Source organism: Citrus clementina, unplaced genomic scaffold (assembly GCF_000493195.1).
Source record: "Citrus clementina cultivar Clemenules unplaced genomic scaffold, Citrus_clementina_v1.0 scaffold_6, whole genome shotgun sequence".
Lineage (NCBI taxonomy): Eukaryota > Viridiplantae > Streptophyta > Magnoliopsida > Sapindales > Rutaceae > Citrus > Citrus x clementina.
The window spans coordinates 13,579,063-13,598,433 of NW_006262139.1; the positions used below are offsets into that span (position 1 = coordinate 13,579,063).

Consider the following 19,371-nt stretch of genomic DNA (forward strand, 5'->3'; position numbering starts at 1 on the left):
CTTGCATGAGTAATGAATTTGAAATGAGTATAATGGGAGAGTTGAAGTACTTCCTTGGGCTGCAAATAAAACAAAATGAGGAAAGAATTTTAATAAATCAAGCCAAGTATGTAAAAGATCTACTCAAAAGATTCGGCATTGGTGACTCAAAGACCAAAAACACTCCAATGAGCATAACAACCAAACTTGACAAAGATGAAAAAGGCAAAGAAGTGGATATCAAAATGTATCGAGGTATGATCAGATCTTTACTTTATTTAACTACAAGTAGACCCGATATCATGTTTAATGTATGTTTGTGCACAAGATTTCAATCTTGTCCCAAAGAATCCCATTTACTTGCCGTTAAAAGAATTTTTCGTTATTTAAATGGCACCACAGATATTGGCCTTTGGTATCCTAGGGGAACTCATATAGATTTAACATGTTATTCGGATGCGGATTTTGCTTGTTATAAAGTTGATAGGAAAAGCACTAGTGGAACATGCTATATCCTAGGTCACTCACTAGTTTCATGGTTTAGCAAGAAATAAAATTCTGTTGCACTCTTAACTACTGAGGCTGAATATATAGCTGCAAGAAGTTGTTGCGCACAAGCTCTTTGGATGAAATAAACACTTAGTGACCATGGTATTAACCTAGAACAAATTCTTATTAAGTGTGATAATACTAGTGCTATAAATCTTTCAAAGAATCTCATTCAACACTCTCGAGCAAAGCATATAGAAATAAGACATCATTTCTTGAGAGATCATGTTCAAAAGGGGGATATTGCATTACAGTTTATTTCTACAGAAAAACAACTCGCCGATATTTTTACCAAACCTCTTGGCGAAGACTAATTTTCAAAGATTCGGCATGAACTTGGGATGATGAAATTTTCGTATTAATGTCTCTATTCATGCTATTGAGTGTATTAAATTGATTGACTTATTGGTGATTTGATGATTTAAATGCTTAAGCTTGATATTTAAATGATGTGCTTGCTTTGTTAATTCTTGATTGATTATATGAATTAATTGCTTGAATACATGTTCATGAATCATGCATTAAAATGGCTCATAAAACATTTTTGGATCAATTAAATGATCTTGGAATGTATTATTTGCTGGCCAAAAATTAAATCAAATGTGCGAAAATATAGATGAAATAAATGGATAACTGTTTCCTATAAACGGTGTACCGTTTTTATTCCAGAAACTAGATTATGATGTCTAACTTTTACCATTTTACCGTTTGATGGTATCGGTAAACCGTTTAAAAATAGAAACTAGGAGTTGCTCTCTAGAAAATTACTCCTTAACCGTTAAAAGGATAACCTTTCACTGTTTCCCATTAATTAGTCTCTGGAAAGTTACTCCCTAACCGTTTAAATAAATGGTTAACCGTTTTCGTGCGGTATAAAAATTGTTCTAAGGGTTTCCTCTCTCTTCTCCGTTGCCCTCTTACCGTTTCAACCATTGTTGCGCAGCCGAAGCTTTCTCTATCCTCAAACCTCCATTTTTATTGATTTCTTTGCTAAATCACACCTAAAACATCATTTCCCATCATCTTTAGATCTTTTTTACCGATTCAAATCTTCAAATCTAGCTTGAAATCGAAAAATCCCAAATCAAAACCCTAAGGGCAGCCGGTTAGGTTTCGTCATTTTTGACCTAATTCATGTCCTTTTTCCACCAAATTAAACTTTGAAATTCCATCCTCCACTCTTCCCTGATCCCAAAATCAGTTATTTTTTTACCAAAGTCACTGTTATCAAAATTCCTCATTCTCCATGTTCTGTACCATGGCTGAGTCATCTCGGAGAACTCGAAGGAGGAAAGATACGCCTCAACGGAATCCCATACCACTACAGGCAGTCTCTAAATTCACAAGAATTCATTTTCCCACACCCTCATTGGCCAAACGTTTCGAGGACCGTTTCAATGGCAGAAAGGTACTTGATTCGTTTTATGTTGACATAGAAGACTTTAGAACCTTAATTGTGTGTGGTAGAAGTGTTAGAAATATGCTTCAACCTTGGGAGTCCGCCATTGATTTTGATGACCGAGTATATCCAAATTTAGTGCGAGTTTTCTATTCGAACATGGAAATCTCCGCAACTCGCCTAAATAGAATAGTTACTCAAGTTGGTGGTGTTCATATTGAATTTGATGATGAAGACCTCAATGGCTTTCTAGGTATATCTAGTGATGGTCTTAAAATTTATACATCTAGGAAAACTCTTTCCTTTGACGGTTTTCGTCATGATGATGGAGTTCGTAATATTTGTCGGCGTGAAGATCTGAGTTATGAGACTTGTCACTTGCCTTTTAAGTCACAACTTTTACCTCTGCAAGTTTGCATACTTCATACAATTTTACAGTATATAGTGACACCTAGGAAGGGTCACTCAGATGAGGTTACAAGGTTAGACGTTGGCTTATTAGATAGCTTCATTTCAGGTCAACCCATTAACCTTGGCTATGCTATTGTGAGGCACATGTTGAGCACTCCAGCGGTTAACCACCGCTTGTTTTCATATGGCAGTATCATTACTAAGATACTGCGACACTTTGAGGTGCCTCTTCTAGATGCCGGTTATACGGAGACTAGACAGATTGGTCCAGAGGCCATGACTGGTATTGGGTTTTCTCGACAGAATGGCAAGTGGATAAAGACTAAAAACTCCAAAAACCGAGTTACTTTTATTGCTCCTGAGGATGATTAGATGCTCAACGGTGTCGATACTCCCGATCAACTTTCAGATTTTCGATTAGGAGATTATCCACCTCCTTCGCATCGCCGTTTTATCCCCCAGCCTCCAGCAGACTCTGACTTTAAGGAGCGAGAGATGGATACTGACATTCCATCCACTTCGATGCCCCCTCCAGCTCCAGCACAACCTTCTGCTCTCGAGCACTCTGATGTTCCTGAGTAGCCCTCCGTTTCTGAGCCCCCTCCAGCTCCAGTGCAGCCTCCTGCTTCAGTTCAGCCCCCTGCTTTGGATGTTTTGCAGCAGTTGGTTGCTGATGTTCGCAAGCTTTCGGAGCGGCAGCAGCTGATTATCGATCGGTTGGACACTTTCTCCCGTGACCACCAGCAGCTATGTTATGACTTTCAGACCTTTCAACAGCAGAGCATTGATCAGCAGCTTGAGTTTATCGCTGGACAACGAACTCTTTTCCGCTATTTCGGTTATGATCCGGGGAGCACATTTTCTCCTCCTCCATAGTTTCTGAGTTCTATTTTTGCACATACATTTCACATGTTGTTTGTTTGTGTGTTGCTATTTATATTTTTATATACACTGCTACCTCTATATGATCTTGATGGATTTTTATGACATATTTTTTTTTTATGTTCTTGATGTTGGATGACTTGATATTGGTTGATGAAATTGTTGGTTTATTGATTGATGGAGTTGTTGGTGTATTGGTTGATGGAGTTGTTATTAATATATTTTGGAACTGTTTTTTTTTTCATTTTGTATTAGTGGTTTTGCTCCATTTTAAGGGGAAACTTTGCCAAAATTTTCGCACGCCAAAATTGAGTAACTTCTTTCTTCTCCAGATTTACGGAATTCTTTTCTCTCTTTTCTTTTTGATGATGAAGGGGGAGATAATTATGGGGAGATTTGAAATGAATTTTCTTTTTAAAATGTGTCCTTGAGCAAAAAAAAATCATTTTATTAGACATTTTTTTAAATTTTTGAGCATATATTAAGGGGGAGCAAAATATTAAATGAAGTTTGTCATCATCAAAAAAGGGGAGATTGTTAACATGAATATGTTAATAATATTGATTTTGATGATAACAAACTTTAAATGGTTTTTAAATGTTGGAACTATTCCTTAATAAACGAGAGTCTTATAATCATTCCAATTATATTTATAAAATATGGATCACCGTTAAATTTCAAATTGGAAAATGATTCTCTGCAAAATCTGGCTTAAACTATGATTCTGGACATAAACGGTGAACCGCTTATTGAAACGGTTAACCGATAAAAATCCAGAATGAAGGATTAAACTTGGAAACAAACGACAAAAGTTTAACTGAAACGGATAAGACTAACTTGTTCTATAGGTTACTAGAAATAAATGGCTAACCGTTTATTACAAACGGTTAACCGATAAAAATCCAGAGAGGTCATTTCATATAAATCCTTAACCGTTTATCGTAAACAGATAATTGATGTTTATCTTGCAGGTCTCTGGAATTTTAACGGCAAAAGGGTAATCCTAAACGGCAAATTATTTATTTGAAAATTGGCCCAACGATAACTTTGACCAGCCTAAACGGTTAACCGGTAATGGCTAACGGCGAACCGTTTTCGAGCACAAAGTCTGTAACGGCTAGTTTTTCAGCTCTAACTATAAATAAGCTCATCCAAATTTAAACAAGATGGATCACAACACGACCATTGAGCTTATATTCGAGAATACAATCTTCATAAAGCTTTAAAACATATTCTTGTTTCATCTATTCACACATTGGGCATTGATTTGTAATCTTAATTATTGTATGAGAGAAAAATAATTTTAATCTTTTACTTTGAGTGATTGTAAGTGTTGGGATACACTTGGGTTAAGAGATTGGGGATAATCTCTTGTTGTAAAGGTTCATTGACACCTTGGAAGTCAAGTATAAGCATTTGAAGCCTTGGAGTCTTGCTTAGTGAAATTCTCAAGCCCGGAAAGCTTGGAGGAGTGGACGTAGGCGAGGTTGGCCGAACCACGTAAAAATCCTCGTGTTTGAATCTCTCTTCCCTTATCTTTTTATATTGCATTTGATTTAATTATTATTCCATTAAATTCATTTTAGATTTGTATGATAATTTGTTTTAGATTCAAATAATTTTTAGAATCTCAATTCACCCCCCCCCTCTTGGGTTGCGTACTTGTATTTCACACTGTAAGGGCATGCCTGCAAAGAATCCTCCTAAATTGAAACTTTGAATAAATACAATTAACTTCACACTCAGCTCCTTTGAAAACAACCTCAAAGATTTTTTTTTCTTACCTTACCCATATGATTCACTTATTTTATATATTGATCTAATATAATCCAATATATTACAATACATCAGTGCAATTAATTCTAGTTTGAAATCTTTAAATTTGGAGATGATGTACACCTCTTCAACTTGCTTCTCCATCTCATATCTTATTACACATGATGTCCTTTTACTGAAACATTTGGCATCTGCATGTCATTCTAATTCAATTTTCCTCGTCAATGAATTTTCATCTTGCTTCACAAACTGCTTTATATTTGTTTTTAGTTAACAAACCCATCAAAAAATGCATTTATACTTTCATTTCATTGAGTGATTGACATTTCTTCCCAAAAACAGTCTTTCAAATAATATGGGAGCTAACGATGTCTTTCATCGTATAAATCATTTAACCAATCATTATCCTATAAATCATATTTTGTAATCACATCATGTCAAGCTTCCTCGAACACATCAGAACTCAGTGAATCATAAATAGCAGAAAGCAGGGAAGAAATAATACATTCACATTCTTTAAAAGCCCATAACTTCTCAGGTACCTTATTCATTATATGCCATAAACACCATCGATGCCTAGTAGTATGAAAAAAATTTCAATTGCCTTTTCCATTGCCTTGTCTTGGTCTGTAATGATACTAAAGACATGCATGATAGTCAAGCCTCAAATAACCACGTAAATATCTCCATATCCTCGCGTGAAAACAATCTGCGCCCTAACAAAATAGGCTGGTCATGATGATTAACTCCAACAAAGAGAGCGAATGGTATGTCATGCTAGTTGGTTAGATATGTAGTGTCAAATGTGATAACATCTGTAAAATATTTTTAAACTGCCCTACTCCATGGATCTGCCCAAAATACATTCTTTAATCGATCCTCCTCATTCAAATCGGTGCTAAAAAAAAAAAACCTTACATTCTGCTTGCTTTTTTTGGAAATACTTTAAAAGCGCCATAACATCTCATTCAACAAACTTTCTACAATTTTTTTCTAAGAATGAGACAATTTAATGCCCACCAGCTTTAATAACAATAGAATTGAAATTTTGGACAATTCTAATTCCCGCAAAATCATTCATTTCAATTCGTTTTTTAGCAATTGCACTAATTCTGCGATTGCATAGGAAATACCTAGCTTTGTCTGGACTTAATCCTTGGTTGTGTTGAAGATTTAAAATTTGAAGAAACCGTTTTCCATCTTCATTTAGACAACCTCCAATTTTTGCATCACAACCATTTTTCACATTAGGTTTCAACTTTAATGAATTAGCATATTTACTTTCTAACTTGCCGCGCTACGGCTACATGCAAATGTCGTATATTTTATAATTCCATCGGTCCCTTTCTTAGTAGTTTGAACATTCACAGGAAACCTCTCTTGTTTACCATAGACATTGTAAAATACAAACATTTCTTCATGACTATCAAATAACATTCTAAGAGTTGGCTCATATTTTTTCGGTTGCACAATTTCAACTACATTGTTGGCTCCTGTTTCTTGTAACTCTTCAAATGCATGCTCATTTTCCAAATTATCAATTTCTACAAAATAATTAACATTTGTACTAAGAATAAGTAATTAGAAACTTTTATAACTTTTTTGTCCAATAACAAAAAATCCTGACAATTTAAATACATAAAAAGCATCCAATTTTTTTTACAAATTTAATCCATTACTTCCTATCAATTCAAAGTAAAAAAAAAAATCATAACAATTTAAATATATAAAACGCACAAATCTACGAATTTTTACAAAGTTAATCCATCACTTTATAACAATTTAAATTAATTTTTTTAACCATTTAAATATATAGAAATCAACGAAAACTAATTTTATTTGAATGTAATGGGAGAGACCAACTTACCAATTAATCAGCAATAGTTTTATCAAGCTGCCTTTGTTTGCAGATCTATTGCCGCTGGTTTTGTTTCACTTTTTTTTTTCCTGCTATTGAACAAGTCCAAATCTGACTTCTCTCTCTTCTTCCTTATGGCTGCTTTTTTTTTTTATGTTATTGAAATCGAGCAAATACAGAGCTAGAGCGTCGAGTGCTATGGAAATACAATTATTAGTTGTGCTAAATAGCTAAAATGCAGATGTTAGTTTTGCCCCCTCACGCATAACTTTTGCTCCCACTTTAATCATTATTTTAAAACTCTCATCTTTTATTCACTTAGCATGTGCGTTATTTTTTATTTATTTTTTTAAAGTTATTGTGGACCCATGAACAGGAGAGAGAGAAGGACACGAATGCTGCCGTTTCTGTCATCCTTTTGTTGTGGTTTTAGCTGTTTAGCACAACTATTTAGATAAATTAAAATTTACCAATCCCATAATAAATTGTCATGTTATCATCTCTAATCTCGAAAGCTCAATTGTGTGACTTCTAACCCTCCTCTTTAATTAATCACACCTCATTTCAACTCTAAAAAAAATGTAATTATATACAAGAGGTTAAAATTTTATTTAGGTGGTGCATTTTTTTTTTTTTTTTCATTTTTCTCTTCCTTACCAAAAGTCAAAAACTCAGGGGACACTAGAACAAGTGACAAAAATATCGTTTAACAGCCCCAAGTTGCGCATCTCGAATCTTATTGGCAACATATAAATACATACACACCCCGGCCAAGTTCTACCAGTGTACGTCTCATGTCCCTGAATTCAAAATTAAAAATTTCCCCTTCCCTCGCCAGCCACAGCCACGCACAACTAACACACTACCAAATTCGAACCACCCTGCCGACAATAACACTTCACCTGCCGCCATCTCAAATCCAACCACCCGACACAACACAAACCGAAACCGCCAGTTTTGCCCAAAATTTCAGCTCCATTGTCCGAATTTTCAAATCATTATTTAAAAAAAAAAATTAACTCTAAATGAAAAAACCTCACATTTCGAGTTCTCTAGATCGTACATGGCTACCCCCTCTCATCTCAATCTCCCTACTCTCACTTTTAATTATCCTCACAGTAACGTTTAGCCACAGTAGATCCTCTTCCTCATCTTCTGATTTTACCGTCTCTGACCAGATTTTGGACAGCCGATTTGGGCAACCGGCGCTGCCGAGACTTGCGTACTTGATATCGGGGACCAAAGGTGACGGTGCGCGCGTCAAGCGCGTGCTTCAAGCAGTGTACCATCCGATGAATTACTACGTGCTGCATCTTGATCTAGAAGCTTCGGATGGCGAGAGGCTCGAGCTTGCCAAGTATGTGAAATCGGAGAAGGTGATTAGGGATTTTAAAAATGTTATGGTTATTGGCAAGGCTGATTTGGTCACGTATAAGGGGCCTACGATGATTGCTGCTACGCTTCACGCGGTCGCGATTTTGTTGAAGCAAGCTAAGGATTGGGATTGGTTTATTAATTTGAGTGCTTCTGACTATCCTCTCATGTCACAAGATGGTATTTATTGGTTTTTATTTTGCTAAATGATGATTTATTTATTTTTTGAATTGTGATTTTATGATAGTATTATGGTTGTAAAAATGTACATAGTGAAAGGATATTTTGAAATGGCCTTTTAAGGTATGTTTCTAATTGTTGTATTTTTGGTAAATTTTGAATGCACATACTGAAGTGTTCTATGAACACCCGATTTTACTTGATAGCTAATGTTTAGCAACTATTCATCAACTTATAGTCATCGGTAGACAACTGTGATTATATTTCTCATCTCTGTGGATTAAAAGTCACAAGCAAACCTTAATCCCAAAGATGCCCTTAGTTTCATGGGTTCTGTGATATTTTATTCGGGTGGAGGTGATCCTTGATTCCATGGTAAATGTCCATTCTCTTTCCTATCGAAAACAAAACTGGCATGTTGTTGTTTGAGATGCTGGAAATTGGGAAGAATATTTCATAGCTTTCAGAATGGCTTGAATGTCAGTGTGAAATACATGCTGTGTAAGTTACAAATGGAATTGGGTGGGAACTTTTCTAAAGCATATGGTGTAAGTAGGAGACTGAGGACATAGATATTTTTATCCCACTTATTGAAGGACTCTTTGTGGTATTAACTTCACTAATATTAAGAAAGGAACAGATTCCAAAAGTATTTTAGCACCTGATGACTATAATACCTTTACCCGTTTAAGTGTGTTTATATGCAGTTGGAGCGGGGAAATTGAAGTATATATTGACTACAGGAATGTGAACTAACATTCCTCTAACGGAGTAGTATAGTGTTTGATTGACTTTAGTATTAAGAAGTTCATTGTGTTTAATTTGCCTACTTTTGCTGTGATCTTATCAGTTGTTCTGACTTATTATTTTGCTTTTTGATTCAGATATTCTGCACATTTTCTCGTACTTGCCTAAGTATCTGAACTTCCTTGAGCACACGAGTAGTATTGGTTGGAAAGAGTGAGGATCCAGTGCTTTCTATTGAAATGATCACTTATTGGGTTTTACATCTGCTGATTGGATTTTATGCATGTTGACCTATCATTTATCTGCAGGTATCAAAGAGCAAGGCCCATCATCATCGATCCAGGGTTGTACCATCCAAAAAAATCTGGTGTATTTTGGGCTAAAGAGAAAAGATCCATGCCTGCTTCTTTCAAGTTATTCATGGGTATTGTTCTTACATTAGCTTCGATTTCAGTCCGGATTATCACTTGTTCTATGTATAATTCCTCTTATCTGTACAAGCTTATAAGGAAAGCTATAACCACCCCTGACTATGTTTGAAGAATTTACTTTTATGTATACAGCCTGCTTTACAGTTTATATATGATGACAACAAAATAATGATGCTGCTTTCTAGAATTGTAAGCCTGGAGCACATGCTACTATGAAAGTACAAGATTTTCATATTTTCTTCTAGATTTTTAGTTTTCTTGAGAGATCCTTCTTACCTTGCATGCAAATGCCACTTAAATAAAACTCACCTTTATCCCCATGAGTTTTGCTTAATGATTTCTTTTGCCTGATGTATGCTTTTGACTCATAGAAGACTGCACTTAAGCATACTTTGTTGACCTTTTCATATTTTGTTATGTTAGTTTGTAGTGAGTATTGCCTTGTATTCTTTCAATGCTTCAAAGTAAAACATAACATCATCTCTATTTCTTTGGGCATCCTATTTTTTTGATTCCTCGTGTTAAATGGGGAGATAAAATGCCGTTTCAAAATTACAGAATTACATACAGTGGGTTGTGTTAACATCTCATTTTAATAGTCTATTTGTTTTATATTTTTTATATCATACTCAGTTTTTAAACCTTAAAATGACTATTTCCAGGGTCGGCATGGGTGGTGCTGACGAGATCATTTCTAGAATTCTGTATTTGGGGATGGGATAATCTCCCTCGTACTCTCCTCATGTACTACACGAATTTCTTGTCATCCCCAGAAGGATACTTCCACTCAGTCATCTGCAACCACAAAGACTACCAAAACACGACAGTAAACCACGACTTGCATTATATAAGGTGGGATAGCCCTCCGAAGCAGCATCCAATGACTCTAACATTGAAACATTTTGATGACATGGTTTCAAGTGTGCCCCTTTTGCTCGTAAGTTTGCCAAGGATGATCCCGTTCTGAACAAAATGATGAGAAGCTCCTGGAGAGATCAATAACCGGTTTACTCCCGGAGGCTGGTGTGTTGGTAACTCTGCTTTTGGTAAAGACCCTTGTTTAGTCTATGGAAATCCTTATGCTGTTAAACCAAGTGTAAATTCTAAGACGTTAGAGAAACTAATCGTTAAACTTCTTGATCCAGAAATTTTTAGGTCAAAACAGTGTAAATAGTTTTGTAATGCTTCATTGCATTTTTTTTTTTTTTTTGGACCTTTTCCAATGTTTTTCAATCCCAAAATGTGGATATCATGTGAAGTAGTGGCAGCTGAGCGGCAAATTTGAAAATTATTAGGTAGGGAAATGATAATTTTGGGCTTTTGGTCTCAAATTTTGGAATTTCAATTATTGCCCAACTTTGTGTGAAGGGTAGATTTGCTCTATTATTGTAAATAGTAGTAAATTGTTCTGTAATTACTGTAAATTTTTTTAATTCAAATACTTGATGAAATTAGTTTAGAAGTGGCAGTTAACAATGATGTAGGTGGGAGGCTACGTATTATACTGTAATAACAAAGAATTAAATCGAGAGTAGAGCAGCTTGCAATGCATATAACTTGCTGTAAACTCAAGAGTTTTGAGAGAGCTTTATAATAATATGATCTGTTCCTTGGAATCTCATCTTCATTGTAAACATTACTCCATTGTAATTGAAATATCAGCCTGATCCATTTCATCTGTGGATTTAGGGAACTAGCCAAACCACATAATCACTGCAGTAAAAAACGAGGCACATCTCTCTAAGTTCTTGCATTTGAGGAAGCTCTGATAAACAAATTTTCCTATCCCGTTTATGTTTGTATGTGAAGATGAATGCTGCAGTGAGAGGGTGAACTTGGCTACATTTAACTATGCCGCCAAATTATGCCAGAAGATTAATTAATGGATTGGTTGATTAGGCCCCAGTTACATGCATATATTTTAATTGCATGGATTGGACTCTTTAATCTTATCACTGGTTTAATTTTATTGGAACTCTTAGTTGTTAAGACTTGTTCATGGGCAAGTAGATACTAGATAGGCCTAAGTAAGGTTTGCTAATTAATAAAGAAATAATTAATTATCTCTTAATGCAAAATGTTATTCAGATGATGAGGGTGGGAAAATTTCTTCTACATTTGGGAGGACACCGATGCCATGGCACCCTGTTTGAGGGAAGATTTTCAATTTTCATTACATGACTAATTCAAACTACAATTATTTTTTCTTCGGTTGTTCTTATATTGAGTAATGCTAACTTCTCAATTATAATCTTAACAAGTAAGGTGGCACTCACTGCCACATCACACTTATTGGGATAGGATTTAGGTGGCACTCATTGCCACATCACACTTGCTGGGATAGGATTTAGGATAATGACTGAAAAGTGCTAACTTCCTATTAATCTAATGATAGCTCAATTGGTTGGTCTTTTGTCATAGAAGCAAGAGATCAATGGTTAAACCAGGTTGGTTAGGGTTTGTATAAAAATAGAGAACTAATTATAAGCACTATTTATTGCATTTTCTAAGATTTCTTGAGATCCAAGTAATGGTGGTGCCGTGGATATATGGTCATATGCTAAGGGAAACAACAATTTGTGGTTCTCAATAACAATAGAATATGAGTCTTGGAGCTTTAGAAAATTCGATTGGGAGGTGTCTAGGATGAGGGATGACTGGTTCTTGATTTGAACAAAGTTTGATTAAAAAAACAGAAGATAACAATCATTAGTTTATTGGTGACCAAGGCTCTATATTAGGGTTTGCAAGGATTGAATGGTGAATGAAGAACTTTAGAAGGATTGGTAATTAATTGTTGAAAGTGACTGGTCTCAGTTTGTTATTGTTGGTTTTGGTTTTTACTATCTAAGACCATGGTCTAGAATGCTTTTTATGAGCTTCGCAAGTGCCTTCTCTATTTTGTTGGGAAGAGATTATTTTCCATTTTAAGATAGGTTTTTGTGGTCTAAAATGTATCTCACGCGAATTAATTAACCTTTAGCCTTTAAGTAATCTATTTTAAACATGTGGATTAAGCAATTTAGGCAAGTTAAAATAGAGTTGATGGGAGAGAACTTTTCTAGAAGCTAAGATATGGGAATATGCCACCTATGGACTTATACGACTTTATAGAATTATTAGTTTTACTCCAACCAATATCACAAGGTAGTTTCTTTATTTGGTTAATTTAGCTTCAGCTTCAGTTAAGGCAAGCTCTATTATCAACTTCAGTTAAGACAAGCTCTATTATCAACTTAAGTTAAGGCAAGGGACATTATAGTATTTTCACATGTGTAAATCATTGTTTAGAGTTCACAAAATTGTTTTTACCATGTCGAAGGTTAACATGATGATAGGCATGACATCTTTGGCAAAATCATTAAATAACATTTATATTGTCATTTTATATTTACGTAGGTGGTTTATAGGAATGTAATTTCAAAATCTTCAAATTCGTTACTAGTTATTATTGGGGCTAGATTTCAGTCGTTCTACATGTCCTTGGGGCTAGATTATGATCTATTATGTTGATCCACCGAGATATGATTTATGTGTTCTAACTTTAAATGGCATTTTTAACTATCAAAAAGCAGGCTATTTGAGAACATCCAAATAACGGGTTTATTTGTAGGAGCAAATCATAACAAGTAAAAAAAAAACAATTATTAGCATTATTTATGGTGTTTTCAAGATTTCCTGAGATCCAAGTAATGCTGGTGCCGTAGAGATTATGGTCATAATGCTAAGGGAAACCCTAATTTGTGGTTCTCAATGACAATAGAATTTGAGGCTCGGAGCACTAGAAAAATCGATTTGAAGGTGATTAGGATCATGGGATGGCCGGTTCCTAATTTGAATAAAGTTTGATTAAAGAAACATAAGATAACAATCTCTTGTTTCTTGGTGACCAAGGCTCTATCTTAGGGTTTGTATGGGCTGGTAGGGATTGAATGATGAATGAATAACTTTAGAATGGTAATTATTAGTGTCTCTGTATGTTACTGTTAATTATGGTTTTTTATATCTAAGACGAATGGTCTAGAGTGCTTTTCATGGCTCCGCAAATACTATAGTTTTGACTAAGCATAAAATGCATTCTCTAATTTATAGGGAAGGGATTATTTTCCATTTTCAGATAGGTTTTTATCTTGTAATAAGTATCTCATGCGAACTAATTAGCCTTTGAGTCATCTATTTTAAACATAAAAAGGCTATAATGTGGATTTTGTAGTTTAAACAAGTTAATACTATTTATGGGAGAGAATTTTTTTTTAGAAGCTAAGATATGGGAATATGCCGCCTGTGGGCTTATACGACCTAAAAATCAAGGTATGAGCCTATACTACCTGTAAATTTATATAGTTTTATAGGATTATTGGTTTTACATCAACCAATATCACAAGGTAATTTCTTATAGGCTAAGATGTTTATGGGCTTGGCCGAACATTCGATGCGATTTAGATCTTCTTATTATACATTCATGCTTTCCAGATCGTGGTCCACAAGGGTCATAAATGGTGTCTTAAACAATGGCTCGGGTCCATTAAATAGCACGTAGTGTTGGGCGATTTGTAACGCCACAGGCTCGACATTGGGCCTAGTGTACATTCTTAGGCATTATCAGCATTTTGTGGTGACCATGGGCCAGACATTGGGTCTAGCGTCGGATTTTCAGGCGAGGCTCAACTCTTCGTGGCGCTGGGGAAATGACACTGCTTCAGACTTTAACACTTTACAGCGTCCAATCCCATGACGAACCTCTCTGTTGCGCGTCACGAGCGAGAGTGCCTCAACGCGCCGAAAGGGAGCGTTAACACTAGCGCTCAAGTCTTATTATATATTCCCATGCAAAAATAAAGGGAGTGGGCAAGGGAACATACCGGACCGGGAAAAGGTTCATTCGGTCGGGACACTTCGACTTATTGTGATTGTACTCACCAAGGCATAGGAATTAACTTTTAATTTTTAATTACCTTAACTAATTTTGTTTTTAAAAATGATATAAATTAATCATAATCATAAGCATAATAAAAAATAAAAACTTTATGTAAAATTACCTTAACTAATTCTGTTTTAGTAATGATATAAATTATCCATAATCATAAGCATAATAAAAAAATAAAAAATAAAAACTTTACAATATGTAAAGTATTATTGCATATGTAGAACAAACTAATATAAGCTGGTTTGCACTCTCAAATTAACACACTCACTATCACTCTAGCTTAGCCAATTAAGCTACTTTTTTCATGCAAGAGGAGAGCCACTAACAACTTTTTTGTGAGCACAGAGCAAAGCTTATAAGTTAAGAAACTGAAGTATCGCCTTCTCTGAACCCTAAAAAGTAATAAAACAAAAAGAGTCAAGTGAGAAGGAACAAGAAAACTTAATTTAATATTATATACATAAATAATTATATTATATATATAAAGCAGCCCACCTCCTTTATTTCTGCTCCTCATTCCACATATCCTCTTCTTTCTTTATCTTTCTCTTCTTCTCCTTTCTCTGAAAACTCTCTCTTGTGTTGATGTGATTCTCCACTATAATCTCACAACAATTTAAAAACCCATCAAACTTTTACAAAAAAGGAAAAAAATCAATAAGCTAGGCACCATGGTTTTTTCTTCAATTCCAGCTTATCTTGATCCAGCCAACTGGCAACAAGTAGGTGTTGTTTTTTTTTTCTTTTCTTTTCCTTTATATTTTCATTTTTCTACTTAGTGTTTCTTTCTTTCTTTCTTTGCCGAAAAAGCAAAAATTCAAAAGATAAATATTCTTGTAACTTTTGTTATATATCTAGCAGTTTGAATATACCAGATATTTGATTTTTCTTTTGCTATGCTTTTTTTTTTCATTTTCTTTATTTTTACAGCAACCAAATCCTCAAACCGGAGCTAGTACCGGTGTAAGTACACAGTTTGTTCAACCTCAGGCACCACCGCCGCCACCTCCGCAGCCTCATGGAAGCGGCGGAGGTGGTGCGGGCTCAATCAGGCCGGGTTCAATGGCCGATCGAGCCCGGATGGCCAACGTACCTATGCCAGAAGCAGCACTGAAATGCCCTCGATGTGAATCAACCAACACAAAGTTTTGCTACTTCAACAACTACAGCCTCTCTCAGCCTCGCCACTTTTGCAAGACTTGCAGGAGGTACTGGACTCGAGGGGGTGCCCTTAGAAATGTCCCCGTTGGGGGTGGATGCAGGAGGAATAAACGAAGCAAAGGTGGAAGCAGCGGCTCATCAAAGTCTCCTGTCAATAGCACCGATCGCCAAACAGCTTCTGGTAATAATTCCACAAGCACAATGTCTTGTAATAATAGCGGTGGAGCTAGTGATATTTTAGGCCTTGGACCACAAATTCCGCAGCTGAGATTCATGACACCTAATTTGCATCATTTCACAAGTGAATTCCCAAGCGGGGATATTGGGTTGAACTATGGGTCACTTACAGCGCCTCCAGTGGCAAATGAGTTGAATTTTGGTGGCTCTCTTTTGTCATCGCTGAGTGGTTTAGATCAGTGGCGGTTGCAACAGCAAGCTCATCATCATCAGCAGTTTCCCTTTTTGGGTGGTTTGGATTCTTCTTCTTCTTCCCCATCGGGACTGTACCCATTTGAGGGTGGTGTTGAGGCATCTGGTTACGGTGTCGGTGGCAGTGCGGGTCAGATACGGCCAAAGATTTCAAGTACTGGGATTGTTAGTCAATTGGCGGCCGCGGCGGCTCCGGTGAAAATGGAGGAGAGTAGTCATCATCATCATCATCAGCAGCAGGAGATCAATTTGTCAAGGCAGTTTTTGGGGATGCAAGGAAATGAACATCAGTACTGGAGCAGTACAACTGCTGCTGGTGCTGCTGCAGCTGGTTGGGCAGATCTTTCTAGCTTTAGCTCTTCTTCCACTAGCAATCCTTTATAAAGATTTGGTATCTGGCTCTCTGCTGCTAGCATGTGTGGGAACTGGGAAGTACTATTAAACGGTGAAGCTTCTGTCATTATTATTATTTTTTTATTTGGTTAGTGTAGCTTCAGTTAAAGAAAAATCAAGCACAAACTTACTTGCTTTTCAAGATTCAACTCCATAGCATGGAAGTTTGAAAACCTAGTCGTCCAAGATGGAGGTTGGTCAGGGCTTTAGTTTAAAACCCTAGAATTAATTGGTAGGTTGATCTTTTTTTTTCCCTTTTTTTTTCGTTCCCTTGTTTATTTTCATTTTTAAGGTAGTTTAGGCTGCAATGTATGTGCATGTTTGTCAGTGGAGAGTATGAGAAATTAATGGAGTTTTGTATGAAACATCTTGTTGATGATATATATGTGCACTGATCTTTTGAAATTCTTTGTTGCGATATGCTCAAAAATCTTGATCATCGCATTAATTTTCTCTACATACGATGGCAAATGTTGAAAGCAGATCAAAATCTTGAATTGCATATTGGATTCATGTCTAGCTATAACGAGCTCATTTCGATTTCATTGAATTCGTCTTAAGATTAGTAAATGATACTCATGGGATGATATATATGCGGGCGTTCTTATTTTTTTTAAATATGGACACTCTCTAAAACCGTGTGTTTTAATAAGTTTATTTTTTTAATGAAGTTTAAAGCCACCTGGTTTAATAGTATTAAAAACTAATTTTCTTAAACCGCACAGCACAGTTTAAAAACGTGTCTGTATGAAAAAAAAATAAGAACATCCCAATTAGAAAAGCATATATACATACATACATACATACATACATACATATGAGATAGAGAAATGTTCTAATTCGGAAGTTTAATGTGCGGAAAGTTCAAGAAAATGCATAAACCGTGCAGTTTATACGCTTTAAGTTTTAAGCCTCTTAAAACCATGGTATTAAAGCTTTTCGTAACTTTTTCCGCACTTTAAAATTTCGGATAAAAAAAACTACTATCTTTTTTTTTTTTGAGTAAAAGAGTTAATTACACCTATTAAGGTTTCATTTTAATTATCTTAGATTTAAGCTTGAATGTGTAATTCGCACTTTAGAAAACTCTTATTAAAATATTTGAATCTCCTTTTGTTGATTTGGATGCCATCCTGAAATTAAATGCATTTTGGCTTCAGCTTTCCACTTGGCAGTTATTTTGTTAATTCGTTTGAGTCTTCACAGTGATTATTTTATTCCAAACTAAAATGGAAGCTGCTTTCAACATATAAAGGAGCATGTTGTGATGTTGATACATACCAAGTAGTAATTAATGTTCAGGATCTTTTGCAATCTTGGTCGAAATCACCTCACCAACTGGGAATTTTTTTTCTTTTCTTTAAAAAAAAAAACTATCTATGAACGAAAGTCTTAATTAAAGGTTAGCCTCTCTAATCCATCTGTAGAAAGAATGACCTTTAGTTTATTATTTCTTTTATCACCATTTTTGGACTGAAATATTATGGTAAAAATATGTTTGGTGCGTAAAATGGAATCAAAAAGTTGTGCTTCTGTTTCAACAACCAACTGGCTGCTAGCTAATTAGCTCCTAACTTTCAGAAAACTTAGATGTTGCTTGCTTTTGTGATTACTTCAACATTGAATTTTATCTGAGGTTGTGTCCAACTAGAAAAATGATTAAGAAATTTAGCTCCACGTTTAGAATGACTAGTTTATAGCTCGAATACAGCTCAATTGACAAAGAACGATGCAATAGCTTAGTAGATATGTAATTAGTCGTCATCCTTATGTGAAGACCAAAAAGGTTATGATTGTAATACATTGTCCAAATAAATGGACACTATTCGATGTGGGGAAATAAACTTTTTTGCTTTACCAAAATGAGGATACTAATTAATTCTTCCATCTTGTGCAGCCATGGGTGACTTAAGTGAAGCCCTTTAAATGAAAATTAGCTTTTGTGTGCCACCGTTAACACACATAGTGAATGAGAGAAAAGAGAAGAGTTTTTTTTTTTTTTTAAATTTCTTCCAATTAAGCTTTTAACTTACTTAACCTATGTGTCTTCTCCATTTTCCTGAATAAATGATGCTAAGTAAAGAGAATCGATCCATGCACTATGCACACCTAGAGTTCTAGTGACATCCAACAATATTGATCAATTAAACCAATTCTTTGCAATGCATTTCTCTATCTGATCATTATTCACTATGAAAATCATGCCATGGAGAGGTTCTAAAGTATCTTTGTTGTATATTACACTAATTTAATGAATGTATAATATGTGTACGTAAATTAAATATAATTAATAATTACTTAATGAATTTTTAAAATAAATACACACATGTCATACATATATTAAATAGGTGTAATGCAATAGAAATATTCTACAATCTCTTCGTTAAATGATTGATAGAGATAACGTTGCAATAACATATTCCCTTTCATCACCATAACATCAACAATTGAATAACATGTTAGTTAGGTGGAGGAGTGAGACAGCGAAGGGTAAAGTGAATGATTTAGCAATAATTAATAATAGTACGTGATTTATGAGAGTGAGGTCACTCTCACTCAGTCATCCACAGGCCACGATTCTCATCATTAAGGAGAAAATTAAGAATAGTCAGTGTAATAATATTATATCGACAAGAGTCTCAAAAGACTCCAAAATTGCTCATAAATTCCAAAACCAAAAATCAACTTAGTGTTTTTAAATAAAAACTGTTTAGAGAGAAGAATTCTCGAACTTTGTTGCCGAAATAATAATAACAATAATAATAATAATACGTAAAGAAAGACTGCATATGGGGTTGGGGGGGGGGGGGGGGCAAAGGGTCCAAAAGAGAGAGGGCTCCCAAAAACCCCTTTTCTCACAGTGTTTGAAGAAAGT

The 19,371-nt window shown here is 35.3% G+C and overlaps 2 protein-coding genes across 2 annotated transcripts; both read left to right on the forward strand.

The window, feature by feature from the left end:
* Positions 1–7,645: 7,645 nt before the first annotated feature.
* LOC18039432 (beta-glucuronosyltransferase GlcAT14C) lies at positions 7,646–11,167 on the forward strand. The gene is given in 7 exon segments (XM_006429002.2): positions 7,646–8,408; positions 9,293–9,368; positions 9,464–9,579; positions 10,249–10,506; positions 10,509–10,556; positions 10,559–10,579; positions 10,582–11,167. Coding segments are annotated over 7 exon segments (1,227 nt in total). The 5' UTR covers positions 7,646–7,879; the 3' UTR covers positions 10,761–11,167.
* Positions 11,168–15,146: 3,979 nt separating this feature from the next.
* Positions 15,147–16,574, forward strand: LOC18039433 (dof zinc finger protein DOF2.4). Its single transcript, XM_006429003.2, has 2 exons — positions 15,147–15,235; positions 15,444–16,574. The coding sequence occupies exons 1-2, from the start codon at positions 15,185–15,187 to the stop codon at positions 16,485–16,487; spliced, it is 1,095 nt and encodes a 364-aa protein (XP_006429066.1). The 5' UTR covers positions 15,147–15,184; the 3' UTR covers positions 16,488–16,574.
* The last annotated feature ends 2,797 nt before the right edge of the window (positions 16,575–19,371 follow it).

Excerpts from the sequence above, each read along its gene's own strand:
- LOC18039433 (XM_006429003.2), top strand. The coding sequence starts at position 15,185 with ATGGTTTTTTCTTCAATTCCAGCTTATCTTGATCCAGCCAACTGGCAA. Across the intron at positions 15,236-15,443 it reads ATCCAGCCAACTGGCAACAA|CAACCAAATCCTCAAACCGG; the intron begins GTAGGTGTTGTT and ends TTATTTTTACAG.